Source organism: Eleutherodactylus coqui, chromosome 8, assembly GCF_035609145.1.
Source record: "Eleutherodactylus coqui strain aEleCoq1 chromosome 8, aEleCoq1.hap1, whole genome shotgun sequence".
In the NCBI taxonomy this organism is placed as follows: Eukaryota; Metazoa; Chordata; class Amphibia; order Anura; family Eleutherodactylidae; genus Eleutherodactylus; species Eleutherodactylus coqui.
Window position 1 is genome coordinate 142,605,443 of NC_089844.1, and position 24,466 is coordinate 142,629,908.

General features: G+C 46.6%; 1 protein-coding gene across 4 annotated transcripts in view; it reads right to left on the minus strand.

The window, feature by feature from the left end:
• Positions 1 to 24,466, minus strand: part of CACNA1H (calcium voltage-gated channel subunit alpha1 H) — a 490,224-nt gene that overhangs the window by 236,167 nt on the left and 229,591 nt on the right. For all 4 annotated transcript variants that reach the window (XM_066576606.1, XM_066576607.1, XM_066576605.1 and 1 more), the window contains exon 3: positions 18,970 to 19,081. In XM_066576606.1, the coding sequence (XP_066432703.1) occupies positions 18,970 to 19,081 (112 nt within the window). The remainder of the gene's footprint in view (positions 1 to 18,969; positions 19,082 to 24,466) is intronic.

Below are 24,466 nucleotides of genomic sequence, written 5' to 3' on the forward strand. Positions count from 1 at the left end.
TAGTTTTAGGAGTAGCGATGAAGCTCTGGTTCATTCTGAACTAATTTGGACCAAACTGAACCAATATATTTATACATAGTTATTACGCCCCCCTCAGCCGTCTTTTTACTAAACTAAATAACCCTGATTTTGATAACCCCTCTAAGTATTGTAGTCCGCCCATTCCGTTTATTACTTAAGTTACCCGCTCAAGCTCTGATATGTCCTTCTTGAGCGCTGATGCCCAAAACTGTCCACAATATTCCATGTGTGGTTTGACCAGTGACTTGTAAAGAGGAAGAACAATGTTCTCGTCATGTGACCCTAGACCTATGTAGTTGGGCCCATGATCCTATTTGCCTTGGCAGCAGCTGCCTGACACTGGTTGCTTCAGTTAAGCTTACAGTTAAATAAAATCCCAAAGTTCTTTTCCATGTCAGTGTTCCCCAGTGGTTTCCCATTTAGGGAAGTCAGAATAGTGTTTTTTTGCACGCGGCTATGTGCGCAAGAAAGAGTGCCTCTGCTAGAACTATTGGTTCCCTATGATGTGTTCACATGTCTGTCTTTAACAGGTGCAAAATCTTTGCACCTGCAAAAGATAGGACATGCGTGCAGCGCATAGATCCGTGCTGTGCATAAAGATTCTCCGCGGGGAGTCCCCTTATCACTGAACACTGTGACTCCCCGTGGAAAGAATCCCCTGCCACAGCTGTCGCGATCTTCTCCTATTGCTTTCAATGAGGCCTGCACTGCAGCCGGCCCAATTGAAAGCAATGGGATGCAGGCAACCCCCGCAGTGATTTTCGGGGAAGGGCTTGAAATATAAGCCCTTCCCTGAAAATCATTCTTAGCTTGTGTAAAAAAAAAAAAAAAATATATATATATATATATATATATATATACTCACCTTCCTGCCGCTGTCGGGGCTCCAGCGCATCTTGTCGCTTGTCGGCTCCCCGACGCTGTTCTGAAGCCCCTTCAGCAGGCCTTCTGAAAGCGCTTAGTCTGATTGGCTGAGCGCTCAGCCAGTCACAGGCAGCGCTCAGCCATTCATTGAATGACAGCTGAGTGCTGCTTGTGATTGGTCACAGCACACAGCCAATCAGAGGCAGCGCTCAGCCATTCATTGAATTCATGGAATGAGCGGAATACAATACCCAGAGAGGTTATCAAAATTGGGGTTACTTAGTTTAGGAAAAAGACGGCTGAGGAGTAACCTAATAACTATGTATAAATATATTTAGTTCAGTCCAAATTAGTTCAAAATGAAGCAGAGCTTCATCACCACTTCTAAAACTGGGAAATAACACTAACACTAAGAATAAAGGTTCCCTATAATGTATTGACTTGTGTTCAATGAATGCTGAGCGCTGCCTGTGATTGGCTGAGTGCTCATCCAATCAGACCCAGCACTTTCCAAAGGTGGGGATTTTTAAATCCCCGCCTGCTGAAAGGGCTTCAGAACATTGCCGGGAAGGCAGAGACACGTCACGTCGGAGCCCTGACAGCAGCAAATAGGTGATGTATATATATATTTTTTACAGCAGCCAGGGATGATTTTCAGGGAAGGGCTTATATTTCAAGCCCTTCCCCGAAAATCACTGAGGGGATTGCCTGCATCCCATTGCTTTTAATGGGGCTGGTGGTTGTAGTGCCGGCCCCATTGAAAGCAATGAGCATGGAGCCATGTTCACGCGCATTTTGCTAATGCGTGGAGTGCTTTTTTTTTGCGCACGCAAAAAAAGACGCTTGTCTGACTGAGCCCTTAGTGTGTAATGGTGACATGTATTTCTCTGCTCATGTGCAGAACCTTACATTTATCAGTGTTAAACCTCATTTACTATTTTTCTGCCCCCAACTTATCCAGATCCATTTGCAGCCATATACACATCTATATGTAACCGTATACAAATTTAAATGTAGCCGTATTCTGTCCTCTTGTGTTAATTACTTCACACAGTTTTGTATCATCTGCAAATATTGATATGTTACTGTAACCCCTCCAATACTGCCCCCTGTGATACCTCACTAGTAACCCCTCTAATACTTCCCCCTATGGTACCCCACTATTAACAGTGACCTCTCCAGGACTGCTCCTTGTGGCACCCTACTAGTAAACCCTCTAATACTGCCCCTTGTGCTACCCCACTAGTAACGGTGACCCAATTATTTTTAAATCTCCTGCTTTCCCCCAGATCCGTGGCACGGACCTAGTGTAGTTTCCAAGTTCACTTTCTGACCCCTTTTTAAATATTAGCACCACATTGGTCATGTGCCAATCCAACGGAACCAACCCAGTCACTACAGAGTCCTTAAAATAAGAAACAATGGTCTGTGTTTCACATTACTTAATTCCCTTGGAACCCGGAGGTGTATGTCATCCCGACCCGGTGATTTGTCTTTTTAAGGCGGCTCTGCACTTCTTCCTGGGTGAAACTGGTGACATTTTGTGGAGAGTTTACTTTATCACTCTGCAATTCATCTGACATTTCATTTTCCTGATGGCATACACGCAAGAAAAAAGCTGTTTAACAGATTTGCTTTTTCTTCATCACCCTCTACTATTTTTCCATCATTACTTTTTAAAGGGCTAACACTTTCAATACCCATCTTTTTACTATTTATGTAATTGAAGAACACCTTTGCTGCTTTTATTTGCTTTTTACATAATTTATTTTTTTCTTAGTAGTTTTTAGTGCTTCTTTGCTGCTCTAGTAGTTTAAACGTTTTCTTTTTGCTGTTTATTGCCCCCTTTCCATCTTTATTGAGCCACATTGGTTTTCTACTCCTAACCCTTTTATTCCTCCAAGTTATGAATCTCTCACAGTAAGTATTTAACATGCTTTTAAAACTTTGCAATTTATTGTCTGTACTCTTATTTCTGAGGGCATTGTTATATAGATACATTGTGGCACTAATGGAATGTGTTACCTGGCACCAAGACAGGTACTTAAAAAAAGTTCAAGGACCTCTGACACTACTCAGAAAATCCTGACACAAAATTCTAAGCAGAGGGACATTCAGATCAATGGCTCTTAGCACAGAAATCTCCAAGCCGTGCCAAAGGGTCGGGCCTCTTTATAGAGCCGTACCATTTTGGAAGTAATTAGTGGTCTTAGATCACAACTTCGCCCATGTCATCTTCTCACTTGTGTCTAAGTTTCTATAGAGAGATCACACCCTTTGGCACTGCTCAGAGATTTCTGTTACTGGAAATTCAACACATCAGCGGCTCTTACACCCGAAATCTCTGATCTCCTTATAGAACCTTGTCCTTCTGGAAATCAACACTTCACCAATGTAATAATCTCACTTGTATCTAGATCTTTATAGAGCTTTGGCACCGCTTATAGATTTCTTGAATTTGAGGGGTTTCAACTTTCTGTAGGATTTAATGATGGCCCCAGATCACATGCTTCGCCAAGTCACATTCTCACTTGCATATAGGTCTATATAAAGAGAGAGAGAGATGAGACCCCTTTGGCACTGCTTAGAGATTGCTTGCCTCATTTGAATCTGAAGACCATTTAAATCAATGGCTCTTAGTTCAGATATCTCTGAGCAGTACCAAAGGGTCTGATATCATTATATTCTGGAAATCATACACTTCACCAATGTCATCTTCTCACTTCTATCTTGGGCTCTATAGAAATATTAGACCCTTTTGCACGCTCAGATATTTAATTTGAATTACCCTTCGCTTAGAATTATGTGTTGGATTCCCAGTAAGAAAAATCTCTGAGCAGTGCCAAAGGGGTTTCCGTTTATCTGTAGGAATCAGTGGTGGCCCTGGATCACACACTTCATCAATATAACATTTTCACTTGTTTCTTGGCCACTCTGGAGAGAGATCTGACCCTTTTGGCACCGCTCAGAGATTTCTTCTACTGGAAATTCGACAGATCATTCTACAAAATGAGCCATTAATTAGTCTAGAAATCTATGATCTGCTTAGCATTCTGGATATCAGCACGTCACCAATGAAATATACTTACTTATAGCTAGATCTTTACAAAAAGAGATGAGACCCATTTGGCACTGTGAAGAGATTTCTTGGGACATTCTAATTTGAGGACCATTCAAATCAATGGCTCTTAGACCAGGTGTTATGTTATGCTGCTGGTATCTGTTGTACTACATTGGTTTCTAGCAGCACAGCTCCACAGGTGTGGCATGATTGAGCTGGCAGGGTGTGGTGATCTCCTGCTAGCCAATCCCATGCTTACATATAAACTCATCTCCTGTCAGTGTCTGTTTGGTGTCCAGAGTGAGCAGTCATGTATCCTTGTCTGCTGTAGCTTGCTATGTGTTTGGTGTCTTGTTGGTTCATGTCCGTTCTTACGTTTAGTTTCTGTCAGTTTGTCCCTGCTTTGTCCTGCTGAGTTTGTTTGCCATATCTGGGCTAGGGTGGCCCTTGGAGTCCTCTAGTAGATGTGTCTTGCTAGTGTAGGGACCACAAGACATGAGGAGCCTTGTCGTGGCCTTGTGGCTTAAGTTTATTGGCCAATGTATGAACCAATACCTCGTACTTGTATAGCTATATCATCTGCTTATGTGTACAGATATGCAAGGTGAGTGTTTTGATCATTTGTCAGTCCATGTTATGTCTGTCCGTCAGTGCAGTATGCAGTTCTCTGTCCAGTTGGTGTTTCTGCCAGCACGTGCAGTCTGAAATCCGTTTTAGGTCCCTGTTTTTGTCATATCTCCGTCTTTGGGCACGTTCGCGGGGGTCTTGTGCTTATTTGTCCACATGAACGTAACATCGGGTATCTGAGCAGTACCAAAGTGTATGATGCCTTTATAGATACCTATCATTCTGGAAATCACACACTTCACCACTGTCATTTCACTTCTATTCTAGCCTCCATAGAAAGATCAGACCATTTCACATCTTCAGAGATTTTTTGACTAAGAGGCATTAATCTGAACAGCCCTTTACGTAGAATAACATGCTGTCTTTCTAGTAAGAGAAATCTCAGAGCAATGACAAAGTGCTTGCCCCAAATCACACACTTCAGCAGTGTAATATTCTCACTTGTATCTACATTTTTTATAGAGGGATCAGAGATTTCTTGGTTCATTTGATTTGAGAACCAGTCAAATCAATGGCCGTCATGTAGTGGCCCAGTACATAATTTCCTGGCCCCCTCATAAATGTATGTCTTATGTAGATGTTCTGTGCAAAACTGTTTTGTCATTCTGTAATGTGTATTGCACAGCTGCAGCAAAATGAGGTTAATGTCTGTAAAGTGTGAGCTGACTGTCTGTAAATGTAGCAATTCATGTCCTGTCACGTGGTATGAATGAGGTTATAAATGTGAGTGCTTTAGAGCGGGAAAGAAGTTCCATCTTGGCTTCTATCTTGAGTTCCATCTGAGAGAGAAAAGCAAAGAGACACATGAGGGCACTTTCAGCCCTCATGTGTTGAAGATGGAAGAGGAGGAGAGGTTTCCAGGAGTGCTTGTTTCTGTGATGAGGATGGAGTGAGTCTCCAAGCAAGAGAGTGAGCAACTAGTGAGTAACACTTTCTCAAGACCCAGTGCACAGGTACTCTTCTTTTCTCAATTGTTCACACCCAAGCGTCCTGAAGTCTGGAACCAGTAGGTGGAGATACGCGTCTACAATTGTCACACACACAGGCGTCCTGAAGCCTGGGATCGCTGTGTGGAGGTACTCATCATCAAGTCTGTCTGTATATAGCCATAACTCTACTTACACTTGGAATACTGTCTATTTTTGCCTTGTATCTGTGGAGTGGTCACCCAGTAAAGTTATTCCACGCCCTGACCGTTCCCGGGGACCTGAGGTATTCTATTCCTGTCTGTGGCTCATTTATTCTCCGATGATGTGGATACTGGAACAGTGGCATCACCCGTGACAACTGCAATCCATGTTCTACCATCTATTGGGCATCCCTATCCTAGGGGTGTCCAGAAGAGGCCCAGTGCTGCCCTGGCCTTAGCTGCGTGCGTCCCTCTTGTCCTCCCAGCTCCTCAGCGTATGCCATGTGTCCGGGGTCACCCAACGGGACCCCGCACTTAGTCCAGATATCTGTGATGTGTTGGATTTCGGGCAAGAGAATTTGAATGGCCCATAGTTTATAATAATTTGTCGAATTTCCCGTAACAGAAATCTCTGAGCGGTGCCAAAGGGCTTTGAGCTCCTTGCAGCTCTGATGGTCTCAGATCACAGCCTTCACCAATGAGATATTCTCATCTATATCTTTGAAGGTCATTATAACAGTACTTCCCCTTTAAGTGATAATCCCAGCTGTGGTTCTAGCCCACGTTATGTGATTATAATACACTGAAATACACGGTAGCACGGTAAACTATAGCGCAGTTTCTGAAGGCCTTAGGAAGCGCAATAACAATATTTCTGTGTTTTCTTCACCCGGATTGCCGCTGTTTATGTGAACTTTCAATCCTTCCTTAAAGCGGCTGCCAATAAACACGCGCTGATGTGAAGTGTTGCGGCGGCTGCCAGGAGTCCCGGCTCCCTTTGTCCTACACGGTTTTTTTTCTTTTTACAGGGAAGAAATATATTTAGCCCGGTCATGACAGCCAAGAAAATGGTGAAAATGTGAGCGTGTTAACAACTGGAGAGGAGCGCAACGACAATTTAATTGGCCCCACAATACCAGGCAGTATACACCAGCAGCGGAGAGGCTGAACCTCCCAGACCTCACATGACTGATTTATGGATTTACAATACAAACACTTTACTTCATTAGTAGAGGAAATGTCCAGATGTAGCAGAGCTGAGATTAATAGATGCAGCAGAGCTGAGATTAGTAGATGCAGCAGAGCTGAGATTAGTAGATGCAGCAGAGCTGAGATTAGTAGATGCAGCAGGAATGGGATTGTCAGATATGAAGAGCTGGGGTTTTCTGATGTAACAGAGCTAGGATGGTCAGAATAACAGGACTGGGTATGTCAGGTAGAGTAGAGCTGAGTTTGCTAGCTGCAGCAGAGCTGGGTTTGTACATGGAGCAGAGGTAGGATGGTCACAGGTTAGGTACAGTAGAAAGGAGTTTTTGTCAAATGTAGCAGAACTGGAATAGTCTGACGTAACAAAGCTGGGATAGACAGGATAGAAGAGCTGAGATTGTCAGGAACATTAGAGATGTCCCATAACTGAGGGTGTTATAGAATCATCAGGTGATTGGATTACCATACAGTGCTGGCACAGTAGAGCTGAGTTTGTCAGGTGTAGTAGAATTGGGATAATCAGACGTAAGACATCTGAGATAGTCAGATACTACAGAGCTGGGTTTGTCAGCAATAGTCAAATAGAGTTTGTTAGATGCAGCAGAACTGGGTTTGTTAGGGTGAAACGTAGGCTGGAGCAGAGCCAGGCTTGTTGGATACAGTAGAAAGGAGTTTGTTAGATGTAGCAGAACTGATATAACAGAGCTGGGATAGACAGAACAGAAGAGCTGAGATTGCTGTGTACATTAGAGATGCCACATAGCTGAGATTGTTATAGAATCATCAGAGTTGTGGGGCTGGGATTCTCATGCAGTGCTCGTACAGCGAAGATGAGTTTGTCAGAACTGGGATAGTTAGACTTAATACAGCTCAGATTGTCATGTACAGGAGACTGGGAATGTCAGGAATAGTCAAGCAGAGTTTGTTAGATGCAGCAGAACTGGGTTTGTTAGTTTAACAGAGGTAGGATGATCAGAGGAGCAGAGCTAGATTCATCAGATAGAGTAGAAATGAGTTTGTCAGATGTAGCAGCACTAGAATTGTTTAATGCAACAGAGCTGGCCCAGCCCAAGTAGAAGAGCTGAGATTGTCATTAACATTAAGGATGGCATTCAGATGGGATTGCCATAGCTTACTACAATCAGGTTAGTGAACTTGAGTTTGCCAGGCAGAGCTGGCACAGTAGAGCTGAATTTGTCAGATGCAGCGGAACTGAAATAATGCGACATAGCACATCTATAGCATTGTTTGATCTGGGTTGTCAGGAATATTATTGTATGGGGGGATTATATAGTAGGGCTGTGTATGTCACATACAGTAGAACTGAGTTTCACAGGTGCAGTATAACGAAGATTGCTAGATGTAGTTGAGTTGAGATGGTCAGGTAGAGTAGAGCAGAGTTTCTCAGATGCAGAAAAAGTGGCATAATCAGATGTTGCAGCTAGCATATGCAGCATAGCTGAGGTTGTCAGAGTAGAGCTGAGGTTGTCAGAGTAGAGCTGATTTGTTAGATGCAGTAGAGCTGGGCTTGTCAGAGTAAAGCTGGGTTTGGTAGATGCAGTAAAGTTGGGGCTGTTACAGCAGAGCTGAGGTTGTTAGATGTAGTAGCGCTGGGGTTGTCAGATGTAGTAGCGCTGGGGTTGTCAGATTAGAGCTGATTTGTTAGATGCAGTAGAGCTGGGGTTGTCAGAGTAGAGCTGGGTTTGATAGACACAGTAGAGCTGGGGTTGTCAGAGTAGAGCTGGGTTTGTTAGATGCAGTAGAGCTGGGGTGTTCAGAGTAAAGCTGGGTTTGCTAGATGCCGTAATGCTGGGGTTGGCAGAGCAGAGCTGTGTTTGGTAGATGCACTATAACAGGAGTTGTCAGTTGCAGTAAAGCTGGGGTTGTCAGGGCAGAGCTGGGGTTCTTAGATGCAGTACAGCTGGGGTTGTCAGAGTAAAGATGGGTTTGTTAGATGCAGTAGAGCTAAAGTTGTCAAAGTGGAGTTGGGTTTGTCAGATGGAGTAGAGCTGAGGTTGTTAGAGTATAGTTGGGGTTGTCAGATGCAGTAGAGCTGGGGTTGCCAGAGTAGCGCTGGGTTTGTTAGAGGCAGTAGGGCTGGGATTGTGAGATGTACTAGAGCTGAGGTTGTCAGATTAAAGCTAGGTTTGTTAAAGGCAGTAGAGCTGCGGTTGTCAGAGTAGAGATGGTTTCTTAGAGGCAGTACAGCTGAGGTGTTCAGAGTAGAGCTGTGTTTGCCAGATGCAACAGAGCTGTGGTTGTCAGAGAACAGCTGATTTGCTAGATGCAGTAGAGCTGGAGTTGTCAGAGTAGAGCTGGGTTTGTTAGATGTAGTAGAGCTGGGGTTGTCAGAGTAGAGCTGATTTGTTAGATGCAGTAGAGGTGGGGTTATCAGGGCAGAGCTGGGGTTGTTAGATGCAGAAGAGCTGAAGTTGTCAACGTGGAGTTGGGTTTGTCAGATGAAATAGAGTTGGGGTTGTCGGAGTAGAGCTGGGTTTGTTAGAAGCAGTAGAGCTGGGGTTGTCGGAGTAGAGCTGGGTTTGTTAGATGCAGTAGAGCTGGGGTTGTCGGAGTAGAGCTGGGTTTGTTAGAAGCAGTAGAGCTGGGGTTGTCAGAGTAGAGCTGGGTTTGTTAGAAGCAGTAGAGCTGGGGTTGTCAGAGTAGAGCTGGGTTTGTTAGAAGCAGTAGAGCTGGGGTTGTCGGAGTAGAGCAGGGTTTCTTAGAAGCAGTAGAGCTGGGGTTGTCAGAGTAGAGCTGGGTTTGTTAGAAGCAGTAGAGCTGGGGTTGTCGGAGTAGAGCTGGGTTTCTTAGAAGCAGTAGAGCTGGGGTTGTCGGAGTAGAGCAGGGTTTCTTAGAAGCAGTAGAGCTGGGGTTGTCGGAGTAGAGCAGGGTTTCTTAGAAGCAGTAGAGCTGGGGTTGTCAGAGTAGAGCTGGGTTTCTTAGATGCATTAGAGCTGGGGTTGTCAGAGTAGAGATGATTTGTTAGAGGCAGTACAGCTGGGGTGTTCAGAGTAGAGCTGTGTTTGCCAGATGCAACAGAGCTGTGGTTGTCAGAGAACAGCTGATTTATTAGAGGCAGTAGAGCTGGGGTTGTCAGAGCAGAGATGATATGTCAGATGCAGTAGAGCCGGGGTTGTCAGAGTAGAGCTGGGTTTGTTAGATGCAGTAGAGCCGGGGTTGTCAGAGTAAAGTAGTTTTCGTTAGATGTAGTAGAGTTGGGGTGGTCAGAGCAGAGCTGGGTTTGTTAGAGGCAGTAGAGCTGAGGTTGTCGGAGTAGCGCTGGGTTTGTTAGAGGCAGTAGAGCTGAGGTTGTCAGAGTAAGGCTTGGTTTGTTAGAGGCAGTAGAGCTGGGGTTGTCGGAGTAGCGCTGGGTTTGTTAGAGGCAGTAGAGCTGAGGTTGTCAGAGTAAGGCTGGGATTGTTAGAAGCAGTAGAGCTGAGGTTGTCAGAGTAAAGATGGGTTTGTCAGATGCAGTAGAGCTGAGGTTGTCAAAGTATTGTTGGGGTTGTCAGATGCAGTAGAGCTGGGGTTGTCAGAGTAAAGCTGGGTTTGTTAGATGTAGTAGTGCTGGGGTTGTCAGGGCAGAGCTGGGGTTGTTAGATGTAGTAGTGCTGGGGTTGTCAGGGCAGAGCTGGGGTTGTTAGATGCAGTAGAGCTGGGGTTGTCAGAGTAGAGCTGGGTTTGTTAGATGCAGTAGAGCTGGGGTGTTCAGAGTAAAGCTGGGTTTGCTAGATGCCGTAATGCTGGGGTTGGCAGAGCAGAGCTGTGTTTGGTAGATGCACTATAACAGGAGTTGTCAGTTGCAGTAAAGCTGGGGTTGTCAGGGCAGAGCTGGGGTTCTTAGATGCAGTACAGCTGGGGTTGTCAGAGTAAAGATGGGTTTGTTAGATGCAGTAGAGCTAAAGTTGTCAAAGTGGAGTTGGGTTTGTCAGATGGAGTAGAGCTGAGGTTGTTAGAGTATAGTTGGGGTTGTCAGATGCAGTAGAGCTGGGGTTGCCAGAGTAGCGCTGGGTTTGTTAGAGGCAGTAGGGCTGGGATTGTGAGATGTACTAGAGCTGAGGTTGTCAGATTAAAGCTAGGTTTGTTAAAGGCAGTAGAGCTGCGGTTGTCAGAGTAGAGATGGTTTCTTAGAGGCAGTACAGCTGAGGTGTTCAGAGTAGAGCTGTGTTTGCCAGATGCAACAGAGCTGTGGTTGTCAGAGAACAGCTGATTTGCTAGATGCAGTAGAGCTGGAGTTGTCAGAGTAGAGCTGGGTTTGTTAGATGTAGTAGAGCTGGGGTTGTCAGAGTAGAGCTGATTTGTTAGATGCAGTAGAGGTGGGGTTATCAGGGCAGAGCTGGGGTTGTTAGATGCAGAAGAGCTGAAGTTGTCAACGTGGAGTTGGGTTTGTCAGATGAAATAGAGTTGGGGTTGTCGGAGTAGAGCTGGGTTTGTTAGAAGCAGTAGAGCTGGGGTTGTCGGAGTAGAGCTGGGTTTGTTAGATGCAGTAGAGCTGGGGTTGTCGGAGTAGAGCTGGGTTTGTTAGAAGCAGTAGAGCTGGGGTTGTCAGAGTAGAGCTGGGTTTGTTAGAAGCAGTAGAGCTGGGGTTGTCAGAGTAGAGCTGGGTTTGTTAGAAGCAGTAGAGCTGGGGTTGTCGGAGTAGAGCAGGGTTTCTTAGAAGCAGTAGAGCTGGGGTTGTCAGAGTAGAGCTGGGTTTGTTAGAAGCAGTAGAGCTGGGGTTGTCGGAGTAGAGCTGGGTTTCTTAGAAGCAGTAGAGCTGGGGTTGTCGGAGTAGAGCAGGGTTTCTTAGAAGCAGTAGAGCTGGGGTTGTCGGAGTAGAGCAGGGTTTCTTAGAAGCAGTAGAGCTGGGGTTGTCAGAGTAGAGCTGGGTTTCTTAGATGCATTAGAGCTGGGGTTGTCAGAGTAGAGATGATTTGTTAGAGGCAGTACAGCTGGGGTGTTCAGAGTAGAGCTGTGTTTGCCAGATGCAACAGAGCTGTGGTTGTCAGAGAACAGCTGATTTATTAGAGGCAGTAGAGCTGGGGTTGTCAGAGCAGAGATGATATGTCAGATGCAGTAGAGCCGGGGTTGTCAGAGTAGAGCTGGGTTTGTTAGATGCAGTAGAGCCGGGGTTGTCAGAGTAAAGTAGTTTTCGTTAGATGTAGTAGAGTTGGGGTGGTCAGAGCAGAGCTGGGTTTGTTAGAGGCAGTAGAGCTGAGGTTGTCGGAGTAGCGCTGGGTTTGTTAGAGGCAGTAGAGCTGAGGTTGTCAGAGTAAGGCTTGGTTTGTTAGAGGCAGTAGAGCTGGGGTTGTCGGAGTAGCGCTGGGTTTGTTAGAGGCAGTAGAGCTGAGGTTGTCAGAGTAAGGCTGGGATTGTTAGAAGCAGTAGAGCTGAGGTTGTCAGAGTAAAGATGGGTTTGTCAGATGCAGTAGAGCTGAGGTTGTCAAAGTATTGTTGGGGTTGTCAGATGCAGTAGAGCTGGGGTTGTCAGAGTAAAGCTGGGTTTGTTAGATGTAGTAGTGCTGGGGTTGTCAGGGCAGAGCTGGGGTTGTTAGATGTAGTAGTGCTGGGGTTGTCAGGGCAGAGCTGGGGTTGTTAGATGCAGTAGAGCTGAAGTTGTCAAAGTGAAACTGCGTAGCACTGAGGTTGTTAGAGTAAAGCTGGGTTTGTCAGATGCAATAGGGTTGGGGTTGTCAGAGCAGAGATGATATGTTAGATGCAGTAGAACTGGGGTTGTCACAGTAGAGCTGGGGTTGTCAGAGGCAGTAGAGCTGGGGTTGTCAGAGTAAAGCTGGGTTAGTTAGATGTATTAGAGCTGAGGTTGTCAGATTAAAGCTGGGTTTCTTAGAGGCAGTACAGCTGAGGTGTTCAGAGTAGAGCTGTGTTTGCCAGATGCAACAGAGCTGTGGTTGTCAGAGCAGAGCTGGGTTTTTTAGATGTAGTAGAGGTGGGGTTGTCAGAGTAGAGCTGGGGTTGTTAGATGCAGTAGAGCTGGGGTTGTCAGAGTAAAGATGGGTTTGTTAGATGCAGTAGAGCTGAAATTGTCAATGTGAAGTTGGGTTTGTCAGAGCACAGCTGGGGTTGTCAGAGTAGATCTAGGGTTGTTAGATGCAGCAGAGCTGGGGTTGTCAGAGTAGAGCTGGGTTTGTTAGATGCAGGTGATCTGGGGTTGTCAAAGTGGAGCTGAGTTTGTTGAATACAGCAGTACTGTGTCAGAGGTGGTATGAGGAGAGCAGTATAGCTGGCACTGTCAGTACAGCAGAGCTGAGTTTGTCAGATGCAGCCTGTTAGACACTCTGTATCAGAGGTGGTATGAGCAGAGCTGGTACTGTCAAATAGACTAGAGTTGAGTTTGTAAGATGTAGCTAAAGTGGGAGAGTCAGATGTAGCGGAGCAGACAATCCAGGATGGTTAACAGACCTGGGATTGTCATATGTAGCAGAGCTGAGTTTGTCAGGAGCACAGAGCTTTGCATATGAAAATGAGTTTGTGTATGCAAGAGTACGGGTTCAGCTCTGCTACATCTGTACATTAGCTCAGCGGTGAGAGGCGAGAACAGTAGACTGCATTTTTTTTGGTACCTGACCTCATTTAATACCACATAAATTGGCGTGAGGGGGAGGGGCCTCCTGCACCATCTAATTACTACACAATGCACCTCGCTATTTAGCTGTCAGCGCGGCTCTCAGCCCATTACAGTAACATAGAAGAGAGCGGCAGGATTGATCTGAGCGGCGAAGCCCCCTGATATTTCTACCATGGGGTGGGGGGAGCGCGGTACGAAATCTCCATAAAGTACAGAGTGACAACCAATACGGCCGACATCACATCTCTCCCAGGTTGTCACTCAGCTTTCCCAAAGCCCCGAGAGGCAGAGATACTTGTACTCGGCAGGTTTATCACTCTTTTCACTTCTCTCCATTCCCAAGATCTCTGCTTGCTGTCAGTGAATGGGAGGATCCTTGTGTACATCCAGAGGCTGAAAACTAGTCCTGACCTAACTCTTCTTACAGCTGAGGGTTTGCTACAATGGTATCCAGTCGAGACAAACCTCTGGGAACGAATACATCAACAGCACCAAACTATCTGATACTTTGTTACAATGTATCAGTGCAGGTAACAACCAACTGGGACTGAAACACAACGGGGCTTATTCATTACTGATCGGAGGCCCATTTTCTACAATTCTACAAAAGCCCCAATTTCTGAACTAGCGCCAAAGTTGGAACGTTTTGCAGTTTTAAAAGATCGTCATCCTTTTTAAAAGTGGGTGGGCCTATCATTAGGGGCGTGGCTATGCATCACATTTACTATATGGGAATTGTCCGCAGGGTGAAGCGTAGATGCGCATTTAGTCAATTAAGATTTTGTTGCGCTTTTGAGTTCCGCAGAACGTCTTGCGGAATTTACTGCGTTTTATTTGGCAGACTTTAACCCTTTATGTTAGAAATCTGCAATAACTATTCCGCAAGACGTACTTAATTCCACAACTGACAGCGTTTCCTCTGCGGAATTTAATCTTGCGGCTTTTAAGCAAAGGTGCGGAATTCAAGCCCCGTAGGGATAACACTGTGACGCAGAAATGCCCGCGTCGACTAATTCCGTCCCGTGTAAAAGCTCCCTTAGGCTAGCTTAGAGCTGGCCTAGGTTCACAACTGGCATACGTAGGCGCCGCCAGATGTGACTAATGGTTTAAATGGCGCAAGCTTCCTAATACATTTAGAGATAAAAAACGGCAGGTGGGCAGAGCGCTGCGTACAAAGAACGGAGGGGAGATAGAGTTAAAGGGCTCATTCACATGGGCGGTCCAGTAACTACTTGATATACACATATTCTTGCGCATTGCGGTTGGTTTACTTACGTAAAAAAAAACCGCTAACAACCTTCCATTGATTTCCAGGGGCAATTAAGTTTAATGGGCTATTTTGGTGCGAGGGCTTCTTCACACGCCCAAAAGCACTCACACAAACCGCATCCAAAAGAACCCATTACTTGCATTGGGTTCCCTCGCATGGAGCCCTTTTGCGCCCGCATTTCCGTTAGGCAAAAAAAAATACACGAATGCTCTGTTTTTGTGGCTCAGGGCTTAGACAGACGGCCGTGTTTGCGGGATGTTTTGCGGATGTGAAAATCGTGCCTATAAAATGTGAGGAAGCAATGTTATTGCTCGCAGTGTTCTCGCTTTCACGGTCGTGTTTCTCGCATAGTTTTCATATAGGCGAGAAAATACAGATCTGGCCCTATTTTTCGGCTTTTGTATTGGCCTACTGTGGAAATATTCTGCCGTGTGAAAGCAATAATCCAGACATCCCCTTTAATTGTCCTTTAAAGGGGTTGTGCCACAACAGAAAGTTTTCAGTTATCTGCAGGATAGGGGATAACTATCAAAAGGGTGGAGGTCCGACTGCCGGGATCCTGGGAACAGGGCGAAGGCAGCGGTGGTCTTACATGAGCTCTGCCGCCACGCCATTTATTTCAATGGGCCGCCGGATATAGATGAGCTCACCTATCTCCAAAAGTCCATCTGCATGGGCGACCACGGCTGGCCACACTGCAAGCCACGCTGCAGCCCCTCAAGTTCCAGCAGTAGGACCCCCACTGATCTGAAAGTTATCCCCTATCCCGTGATTATGGCGCTACCCCTTTCGGTGATTCAGTCGCCATGGAGAATACTCCTGTGACACGTTCTGCTAGTAAATGAAGACTTTGTCATACGCCTAATTTACGAGCCCGCAGAGAAGCGCCATAATGTGGAGGAATATGGTTTACATCCTTAAATAAATCACTATTCTGCAGCGACACTTTAGGAGCTCGTAAAAAGTAGAGCTGCACAGATGTAGCAGAGCTGGAATTGTGATTTAAAGCGTCCCTCTGGGCCTGGATGCGCACTGTAGTGTTCGTATATATCATTAGTCTAAGGGCTACTAATCTGTTTTTACGCATGCCTCAGCGCAATATATTTGCACCATGCACAAAGCCATTTGCACGCATTATAGTAATGTACTTTTTGCGCACACAGTACATGTTCATTTGCGTGCGGCAGACGAACGCTCTTGATTTAAATGGCTATTTAGCCTAAAGAGTTCCAAATGAGTTTAATTGTGCATGCATTTGCGCACCTCCCATAGACTTCTATGGTATCCGTTGATGCGCAAATGAACACAAAAATAGAGCAGGTCCTACTTATTGCACATAGGAGAAATGCGCACGCAAAAAAAGGAAATGTGAATGAACCCATTGAAAACAATGGGTTCTATTCTCTGCATATTCTGCACGTATAGACGAACGCAGATACGCCAGTTTGAAGGAGCCCTAAGACGCTACGCCTGCCTTAACGCTTTCCAATCCACTGTCTGATGTCTAAAGACATTCTGATTGAAGGCTGTACAGCTCCGATGTCGGAAGACGTCCGGCAGGGCATTCTTACTGTATATTACTGGCCGCTCTGTTGTCGGGGGCCTCTCCAGCATGTCACATACCACAGTACTGGCTCTAGCCAGTAGATGGCGCCATTGTATAATGGCAGAAAGAGAGAACCCCCCCCTAGGAAAACCCGAATCTAAATTTGGATTGCAAAGGGTTAATTAGCCAGAGCTGCCCACGTGAGCAGTGCTGGCCATTCAGAGCAGCATGTAGTGTCTTACGGAAGACACACACAAAATTTGCGCGCACAATAAGCAGAGAATAGAAGCCATTCATTTAAATGAAGTCTTTATAATCTATGCTTTTTGCACGTACATTGTGTGCACGCGAAAAAAACGCAGCGTGCTCTATTTTAGCGCACCAAAGGCCCTATAGGAGTCTATAGGGGGTACACAAATGCGCACACGATAACCCCGCGCAATACACTGCGCGATTCTGCAGGGAAAATAAAACATCAGGAACTATTTAGGGTAAAATGAAATTTAACTCATGGTGCGCCAAAGTGAAATGGCCTGTGCCAAAATACAGTAATATCTTCAAAAATGCGCACAAATACCGATCGCGAACCCGTGCGTTTTTGCGCATGCGCCTGTGTGAAACTAGCCTTAGACTACAGGTGCAAGCTATGCCCAGTGTACATCCGGGAGTCAGAGAAGCAGTAAGGCCACCATTGTATGTCCGGGCCCGGAGAATCACTTTGATTGAATTTGTATTTTTTGTGTTTGCAGTCCGGTTCCCCCGCAGTCCTATGTAACGTTATAGACTGTATTCAGTGTACCTTAAGCAGATGTGCCGAATGACCACCTAAGCTCTGCTACCTCTGAGTGTAATCTCAGCCATAGGAGTGCATGGAATGAAGACCAACAGGTTACTTTTCTTTAATTGTCCCTCCAGAGGTCTGGATCGCCTGCGGCTGCTTGTTCCGTGGCTGGAGGATTGCTCGCTGTAAATACTATAATGCTAAATGCTATTTCTGTATGGGGTTTAAATATAATTCAGCTCCCACAAGATGTGTGCCGGAATGGAATATTCTGCAGTTGTTTTGACATCAGATGCACGTGTACCGGGGGAAACCACATGGAGTACGGTCAGAGATGGAGGGATGGTAAAGCTTCCCTAAAGTCCAAGATCTCGATGAGTAATGTCAGGTGTCACCTAGAGTAGTGTAAAGCCACCACCACTGGGATGGATGGATGGATGGATGGATAGAGAGATAGATAGAGAGATAGATATGAGAGAGATAGATAGATATGAGAGAGATAAGATAGATATGAGATATATGGATAGATAGATAGATTAGGAGATGGATAGATACTGTATGAGATAGATAGATGATAGATAAATAGATATGAGATAGATAAATAGATATGTGATAGTTGGATAGTTAGATATGGGATATATAGATAGATAGATATATAGGAGATGGATAGATACTGTATCAGATAGATAGATGATAGATAAATAGATATGAGATAGATAAATAGATATGTGATAGTTGGATAGTTAGATATGGGATATATAGATAGATAGATAGATATTAGATATGAGATAGATAGATAGATATATAGGAGATGGATAGATGGATGGATAGATAGATAGATAGATAGATAGATAGATAGATATGAGATAGATAGATATGGGATGGATGGATAGATAGATAGATAGATAGATATGAGTTGGATAAATAGATGTGATAGTTGGATAGATAGATAAATAGATAGATATTAGATATGAGATTGATAGATAGGAGATGGATAGATAGATGGATACTGTATGAGATAGATAAATAGATATGAGATAGATAAATAGATATGAGATAGATAAATAGATATGTGATAGTTGGATAGATAGATATAAGATAGATAAATAGATAGATATTAGATATGAGATAGATAGATAGATAGGAGATGGATACTGTATGAGATAGATAGATAGATAGATAGATAGATATGAGATAGATAGATAGATAGATAGATATTAGATAGATAGATATGAGATAGATAAATAGATATGTAATAGTTGGATAGATAGATATGAGATAGATAGATAGATAGATAGATATGAGATAGATAGATAAATAGATAGATGATACGAGATAGATAGATATGAGATAGATAGATGATACGAGATAGATATGAGATAGATAGATAGATAGATAGATAGATAGGAGATAGATAGATAGATAGATAGATAGATATGAGATAGATAGATAGATAGATAGATATGAGATAGATAGATAAATAGATAGATGATACGAGATAGATAGATATGAGATAGATAGATGATACGAGATAGATATGAGATATAAGATACTTGGATGGATGGATAGATAGATAGATTACAACTACATAACATCCAGTCTCCAGCCCTGTAATCTCCATAGAGCAGCATGTGCCTCACGGTCTGCTAAGGCCGGCTTCACATGAAGTGTAATCGCTGCGGGCATTCTGCAGCGGAAAACCTGCAGCAAATACACAGTGTTCAAATCCGAAGCTAAATGCTGCATATTTGGCCGCAGATGTAGTTACAGATATGCAGTGGATATTTATTTCAAGGCCTGAAATCCACGGCATACATAGACAAGCTGCAGATTTAGAATGTCTGCACCTTTGAAGGAGAATTTTGAGAAGAGATGAATCACGGCTGCACATAGTCTTCATGGCGGTCTGCAGGTGGGTGAAGAAGAGGAAGGAAAGTAGACAACTCGAATCAGAAATGAGGTCCCCCTATGGAAGGAACTGCACTGTAATCACTATCACCATGGCCCATTTTAGCTATGCACCTGCTGTGAAGCCAGCATCATTTTGAGTGCAGCTCTGGAGTATCATATATTACAACTACCATAAGTAGCACAGTCAAATATAGAACTGAATCTTACCTCGAGGATTGTGCATTTCTCCGACTGACACTCCACATCTTCGCAGGGCTGGAACATCCCGAGGGTGACGCAGTTCAGCAAAATGACCAGCATGCTGACGTGCTCAAACCACGTGGAGAGGAAAGAGTTAAGGCAAATTGATTCAAATGGCGGAACAGTTTATACATAAAAGGAAGACACAAATCATACTGTACAAGTATATCACTCTACAGATACATAGCGACAGAGATGGGTGGGAACCTCAGTAGGAGCTGTAATGGCAGCTATATTGATCGATGTCACTCAACTGGCCCAGAATTAGGTTTTCTGCTTCGTTATGGCCACCGCCGACATCCATGACAAAGTGTTGTGTGACGGGGCGGAGCCTGTTAATTGGCTAAGTTATTAAAACAGGCAAGTCAGGACAAAGACCTGTGGAAAATACAGCTGGAAAAGTGGTGGACGCCTGGGGAAGGAGAGATCTCCATGGGGGAAAGGAGGACAGAAGATATAGTCACTAGTGTAATGAGAAACCATGTGGGTAGAAAACATGGAGAAAGGAGAAAGAAGATTAAATTAATAAGATAGATAGATAGATAGTACATAGATATGAGATAGATAGATAATAGATAGATATGAGATAGATAGATAATAGATAGATATGAGATAGAGAGATAGATAGATAGATAGATATGAAATAGATACATATGATGTAGATTAGAGATGAGCGAACACCAAAATGTTCGGGTGTTCGTTATTCGTAACGAACTTCCCGTGATGCTCGAGGGTTCGTTTCGAACAACGAACCCCATTGAAGTCAATGGGCGACCAGAACATTTTTGTATTTCGCCGATGCTCGCTAAGGTTTTCATGTGTGAAAATCTGGGCAATTCAGGAAAGTGATGGGAATGACACAGTGACGGATAGGGCAGGCGAGGGGCTACATGTTGGGCTGCATCCTAAGTTCACAGGTCCCACTATTAAGCCACAATAGCGGCAAGAGTGGGCCCCCCCCCCTCCCAACAACTTTTACTTCTGAAAAGCCCTCATTAGCATGGCATACCTTTGCTAAGCACCACACTACCTCCAACAAAGCACAATCACTGCCTGCATGACACTCCACTGCCACTTCTCCTGAGTTACATGCTGCCCAACCGCACCCCCTCCCCCCCACAGCGCACACCAAAGTGTCCCTGCGCAGCCTTCAGCTGCCCTCATGCCACACCACGCTCATGTCTATTTAGAATTGCGTCTGCCATGACGAGGGACCTCAGGCATACACTGCAGAGGTTGGCACGGCTAGGCAGCGACCCTCTTTAAAAGTGGCGGAGCGATAGCCCACAATGCTGTACAGAAGCAATGAGAAATAGAATCCTGTGCCACCGCCATCAGGAGCTGCACACGTGGGCATAGCAATGGGGAACCTATGTGCCACACACTATTCATTCTGTCAAGGTGTCTGCATGCCCCAGTCAGACCGGGCTTTTTAATTCATAGACACAGGCAGGTACAACTCCCTATTGTGAAGTCCCTGTCGACCCACAGCATGGGTGGCTCCCTGGAACCCACCGGCGGTACACAGAAATATCCCATTGCATTGCCCAACACAGCTGAGGTAGTAATGTCGTGCTTAATGCAGGTGGGCTTCGGCCCACACTGCATGCCCCAGTCAGACTGGGGTTCTTTACAAGTGGACACATGTAGGTTTAACTCCCTGTGGACCCACTGCCTGGGTGGGTGCCAGGAAGCCACCGGCGGTACATAGAAATATCCCATTGCATTGCCCAACACAGCTGAGGTAGTAATGTCGTGCGTAATACAGGTGGGCTTCGGCCCACACTGCATGCCCCAGTCAGACGGGTTCTTTAGAAGTGTACAGATGTATTAAAAACTCAGTGTGCACCTACAGCATGGGTGGCTCCCTGGAACCCACCGGCGGTACACAAAAATATCCCATTGCATTGCCCAACACAGCTGAGGTAGTAATGTCGTGCGTAATACAGGTGGGCTTCGGCCCACACTGCATGCCCCAGTCAGACTGGGGTTCTTTACAAGTGGACACATGTAGGTTTAACTCCCTGTGGACCCACTGCCTGGGTGGGTGCCAGGAAGCCACCGGCGGTACATAGAAATATCCCATTGCATTGCCCAACACAGCTGAGGTAGTAATGTCGTGCGTAATACAGGTGGGCTTCGGCCCACACTGCATGCCCCAGTCAGACGGGTTCTTTAGAAGTGTACAGATGTATTAAAAACTCAGTGTGCACCTACAGCATGGGTGGCTCCCTGGAACCCACCGGCGGTACACAAAAATATCCCATTGCATTGCCCAACACAGCTGAGGTAGTAATGTCGTGCGTAATACAGGTGGGCTTCGGCCCACACTGCATGCCCCAGTCAGACTGGGGTTCTTTACAAGTGGACACATGTAGGTTTAACTCCCTGTGGACCCACTGCCTGGGTGGGTGCCAGGAAGCCACCGGCGGTACATAGAAATATCCCATTGCATTGCCCAACACAGCTGAGGTAACGTCAGCTGTAATGCAGGTGGGCTAAAAATTAATTTGATTACACTGTAGGCGAGGGCCCACAAAAATTGCTGTATCAACAGTACTAATGTACATCCCAAAAATTGGCCATGGCCAGCCAAGAGGGCAGGTGAAACCCATTAATCGCTTTGGTTAATGTGGCTTAAGTGGTAACTAGGCCTGGAGGCAGCCCAGTGTAACGAAAAATTGGTTCAAGTTAAAGTTCCAACGCTTTTAAGCTAATTGAAACTTATAAAAATTGTTCTGAAAAATTATTTGAGTGAGCCTTGTGGCCCTAAGAAAAATTGCCCGTTCAGCGTGATTACGTGAGGTTTCAGGAGGAGGAGCAGGAGGAGGAGGAGGAGGAATATTAGACACAGATTGATGAAGCACAAATGTCCCCGTTTTGGATGGTGAGAGAGAACGTAGCTTCCATCCGCGGGTGCAGCCTACGTATTGCTTACGTATCGCTGCTGTCCGCTGGTGGAGAACAGAAGTCTGGCGAAATCCAGCCTTTGTTCATCTTGATGAGTGTTAGCCTGTCGGCACTGTCGGTTGACAAGCGGCTACGCTTATCGGTGATGATTCCCCCAGCCGCACTAAACACCCTCTCCGACAACACGCTAGCCGCAGGACAAGCAAGCACCTCAAGGGCATACAGGGCTAGTTCAGGCCACGTGTCCAGCTTCGACACCCAGTAGTTGTAGGGGGCAGAGGCGTCACCAAGGATGGTCGTGCGATCCGCTACGTACTCCCTCACCATCCTTTTGCAGTGCTCCCGCCGACTCAGCCGTGACTGGGGAGCGGTGACACAGTCTTGGTGGGGAGCCATAAAGCTGGCCAGGCCCTTAAAGACTGTTGCACTGCCTGGGATGTACATGCTGCTCGATCTACGCACATCCCCTGCAACATGGCCCTCGGAACTGCGCCTTCTGCCACTAGCGCTGTCGGCTGGGAATTTTACCATCAGCTTGTCCGCAAGGGTCCTGTGGTATAGCAACACTCTCGAACCCCTTTCCTCTTCGGGAATCAGAGTGGGCAGGTTCTCCTTATACCGTGGATCGAGCAGTGTGTACACCCAGTAATCCGTAGTGGCCAGAATGCGTGCAACGCGAGGGTCACGAGAAAGGCATCCTAACATGAAGTCAGCCATGTGTGCCAGGGTACCTGTACGCAACACATGGCTGTCTTCACTAGGAAGATCACTTTCAGGATCCTCCTCCTCCTCCTCCTCCTCAGGCCATACACGCTGAAAGGATGACAGGCAATCAGCCGGTGTACCGTCAGCAGCGGGCCAAGCTGTCTCTTCCCCCTCCTCCTCATCCTCCTCCTCCTCCTGTACGCGCTGTGAAATAGACAGGAGGGTGCCCTGACTATCCAGCGGCATACTGTCTTCCCCCGCCCCCGTTTCCGAGCGCAAAGCAGCTGCCTTTATGGTTTGCAGGGAATTTCTCAAGATGCATAGCAGAGGAATGGTGACGCTAATGATTGTAGCATCGCCGCTCACCACCTGGGTAGACTCCTCAAAATTACCAAGGACATGGCAGATGTCTGCCAACCAGGCCCACTCTTCTGAAAGGAATTGAGGAGGCTGACTCCCACTGCGCCGCCCATGTTGGAGTTGGTATTCGACTATAGCTCTACGCTGTTCATAGAGCCTGGCCAACATGTGGAGCGTAGAGTTCCACCGTGTGGGCACGTCGCACAGCAGTCGGTGCACTGGCAGCTTAAAGTGATGTTGCAGGGTGCGCAGGGTGGCAGCGTCCGTGTGGGACTTGCGGAAATGTGCGCAGAGCCGGCGCGCCTTTACGAGCAGGTCTGACAAGCGTGGGTAGCTTTTCAGAAACCGCTGAACCACCAAATTAAAGACGTGGGCCAGGCATGGCACGTGCGTGAGGCTGCCGAGCTGCAGAGCCGCCACCAGGTTACGGCCGTTGTCACACACGACCATGCCCGGTTGGAGGCTCAGCGGCGCAAGCCAGCGGTCGGTCTGCTGTGTCAGACCCTGCAGCAGTTCGTGGGCCGTGTGCCTCTTATCGCCTAAGCTGAGTAGTTTCAGCACGGCCTGCTGACGCTTGCCCACCGCTGTGCTGCCACACCGCGCGACACCGACTGCTGGCGACATGCTGCTGCTAACACATCTTGATTGTGAGACAGAGGAGGAGGAGGAGGAGGAGGGTGCTTTAGTGGAGGAAGCATACACCTCCGCAGATACCACCACCGAGCTGGGGCCCGCAATTCTGGGGGTGGGTAGGACGTGAGCGGTCCCAGGCTCTGACTCTGTCCCAGCCTCCACTAAATTCACCCAATGTGCCGTCAGGGAGATGTAGTGGCCCTGCCCGCCTGTGCTTGTCCACGTGTCCGTAGTTAAGTGGACCGTGGCAGTAACCGCGTTGGTGAGGGCGCGCACAATGTTGCGGGAGACGTGGTCGTGCAGGGCTGGGACGGCACATCGGGAAAAGTAGTGGCGACTGGGAACTGAGTAGCGCGGGGCCGCCGCCTCCATGATACTTTTGAAGGACTCCGTTTCCACAACCCTATACGGCAGCATCTCAAGGCTGATGAATTTTGCGATGCGGACGGTTAACGTTTGAGCGTGCGGGTGCGTGGCGGCGTACTTGCGCTTGCGCTCGAACACTTGCGCAAGCGACGGCTGAACGGTGCGCTGAACTACACTGCTGGATGGGGCCGAGGACAGCGGAGATGAGGGTGTGGGTGCAGGCCATGAGGCGGTAGTGCCTGTGTCCTGAGAGGGGGGTTGCATCTCAGTGGCAGGTTGGGGCACAGGGGGAGAGGCAGGGGTGCAAACCGGAGGCGGTGAACGGCCTTCGTCCCACCTTGTGGGGTGCTTGGCCATCATATGTCTGCGCATGGTGGTGGTGGTGAGGCTGTTGGTGTTGGCTCCCCGGCTGAGCTTTGCGCAACAAAGGTTGCACACCACTGTTCGTCGGTCGTCAGGCGTCTCTGTGAAAAACTGCCAGACCTTAGAG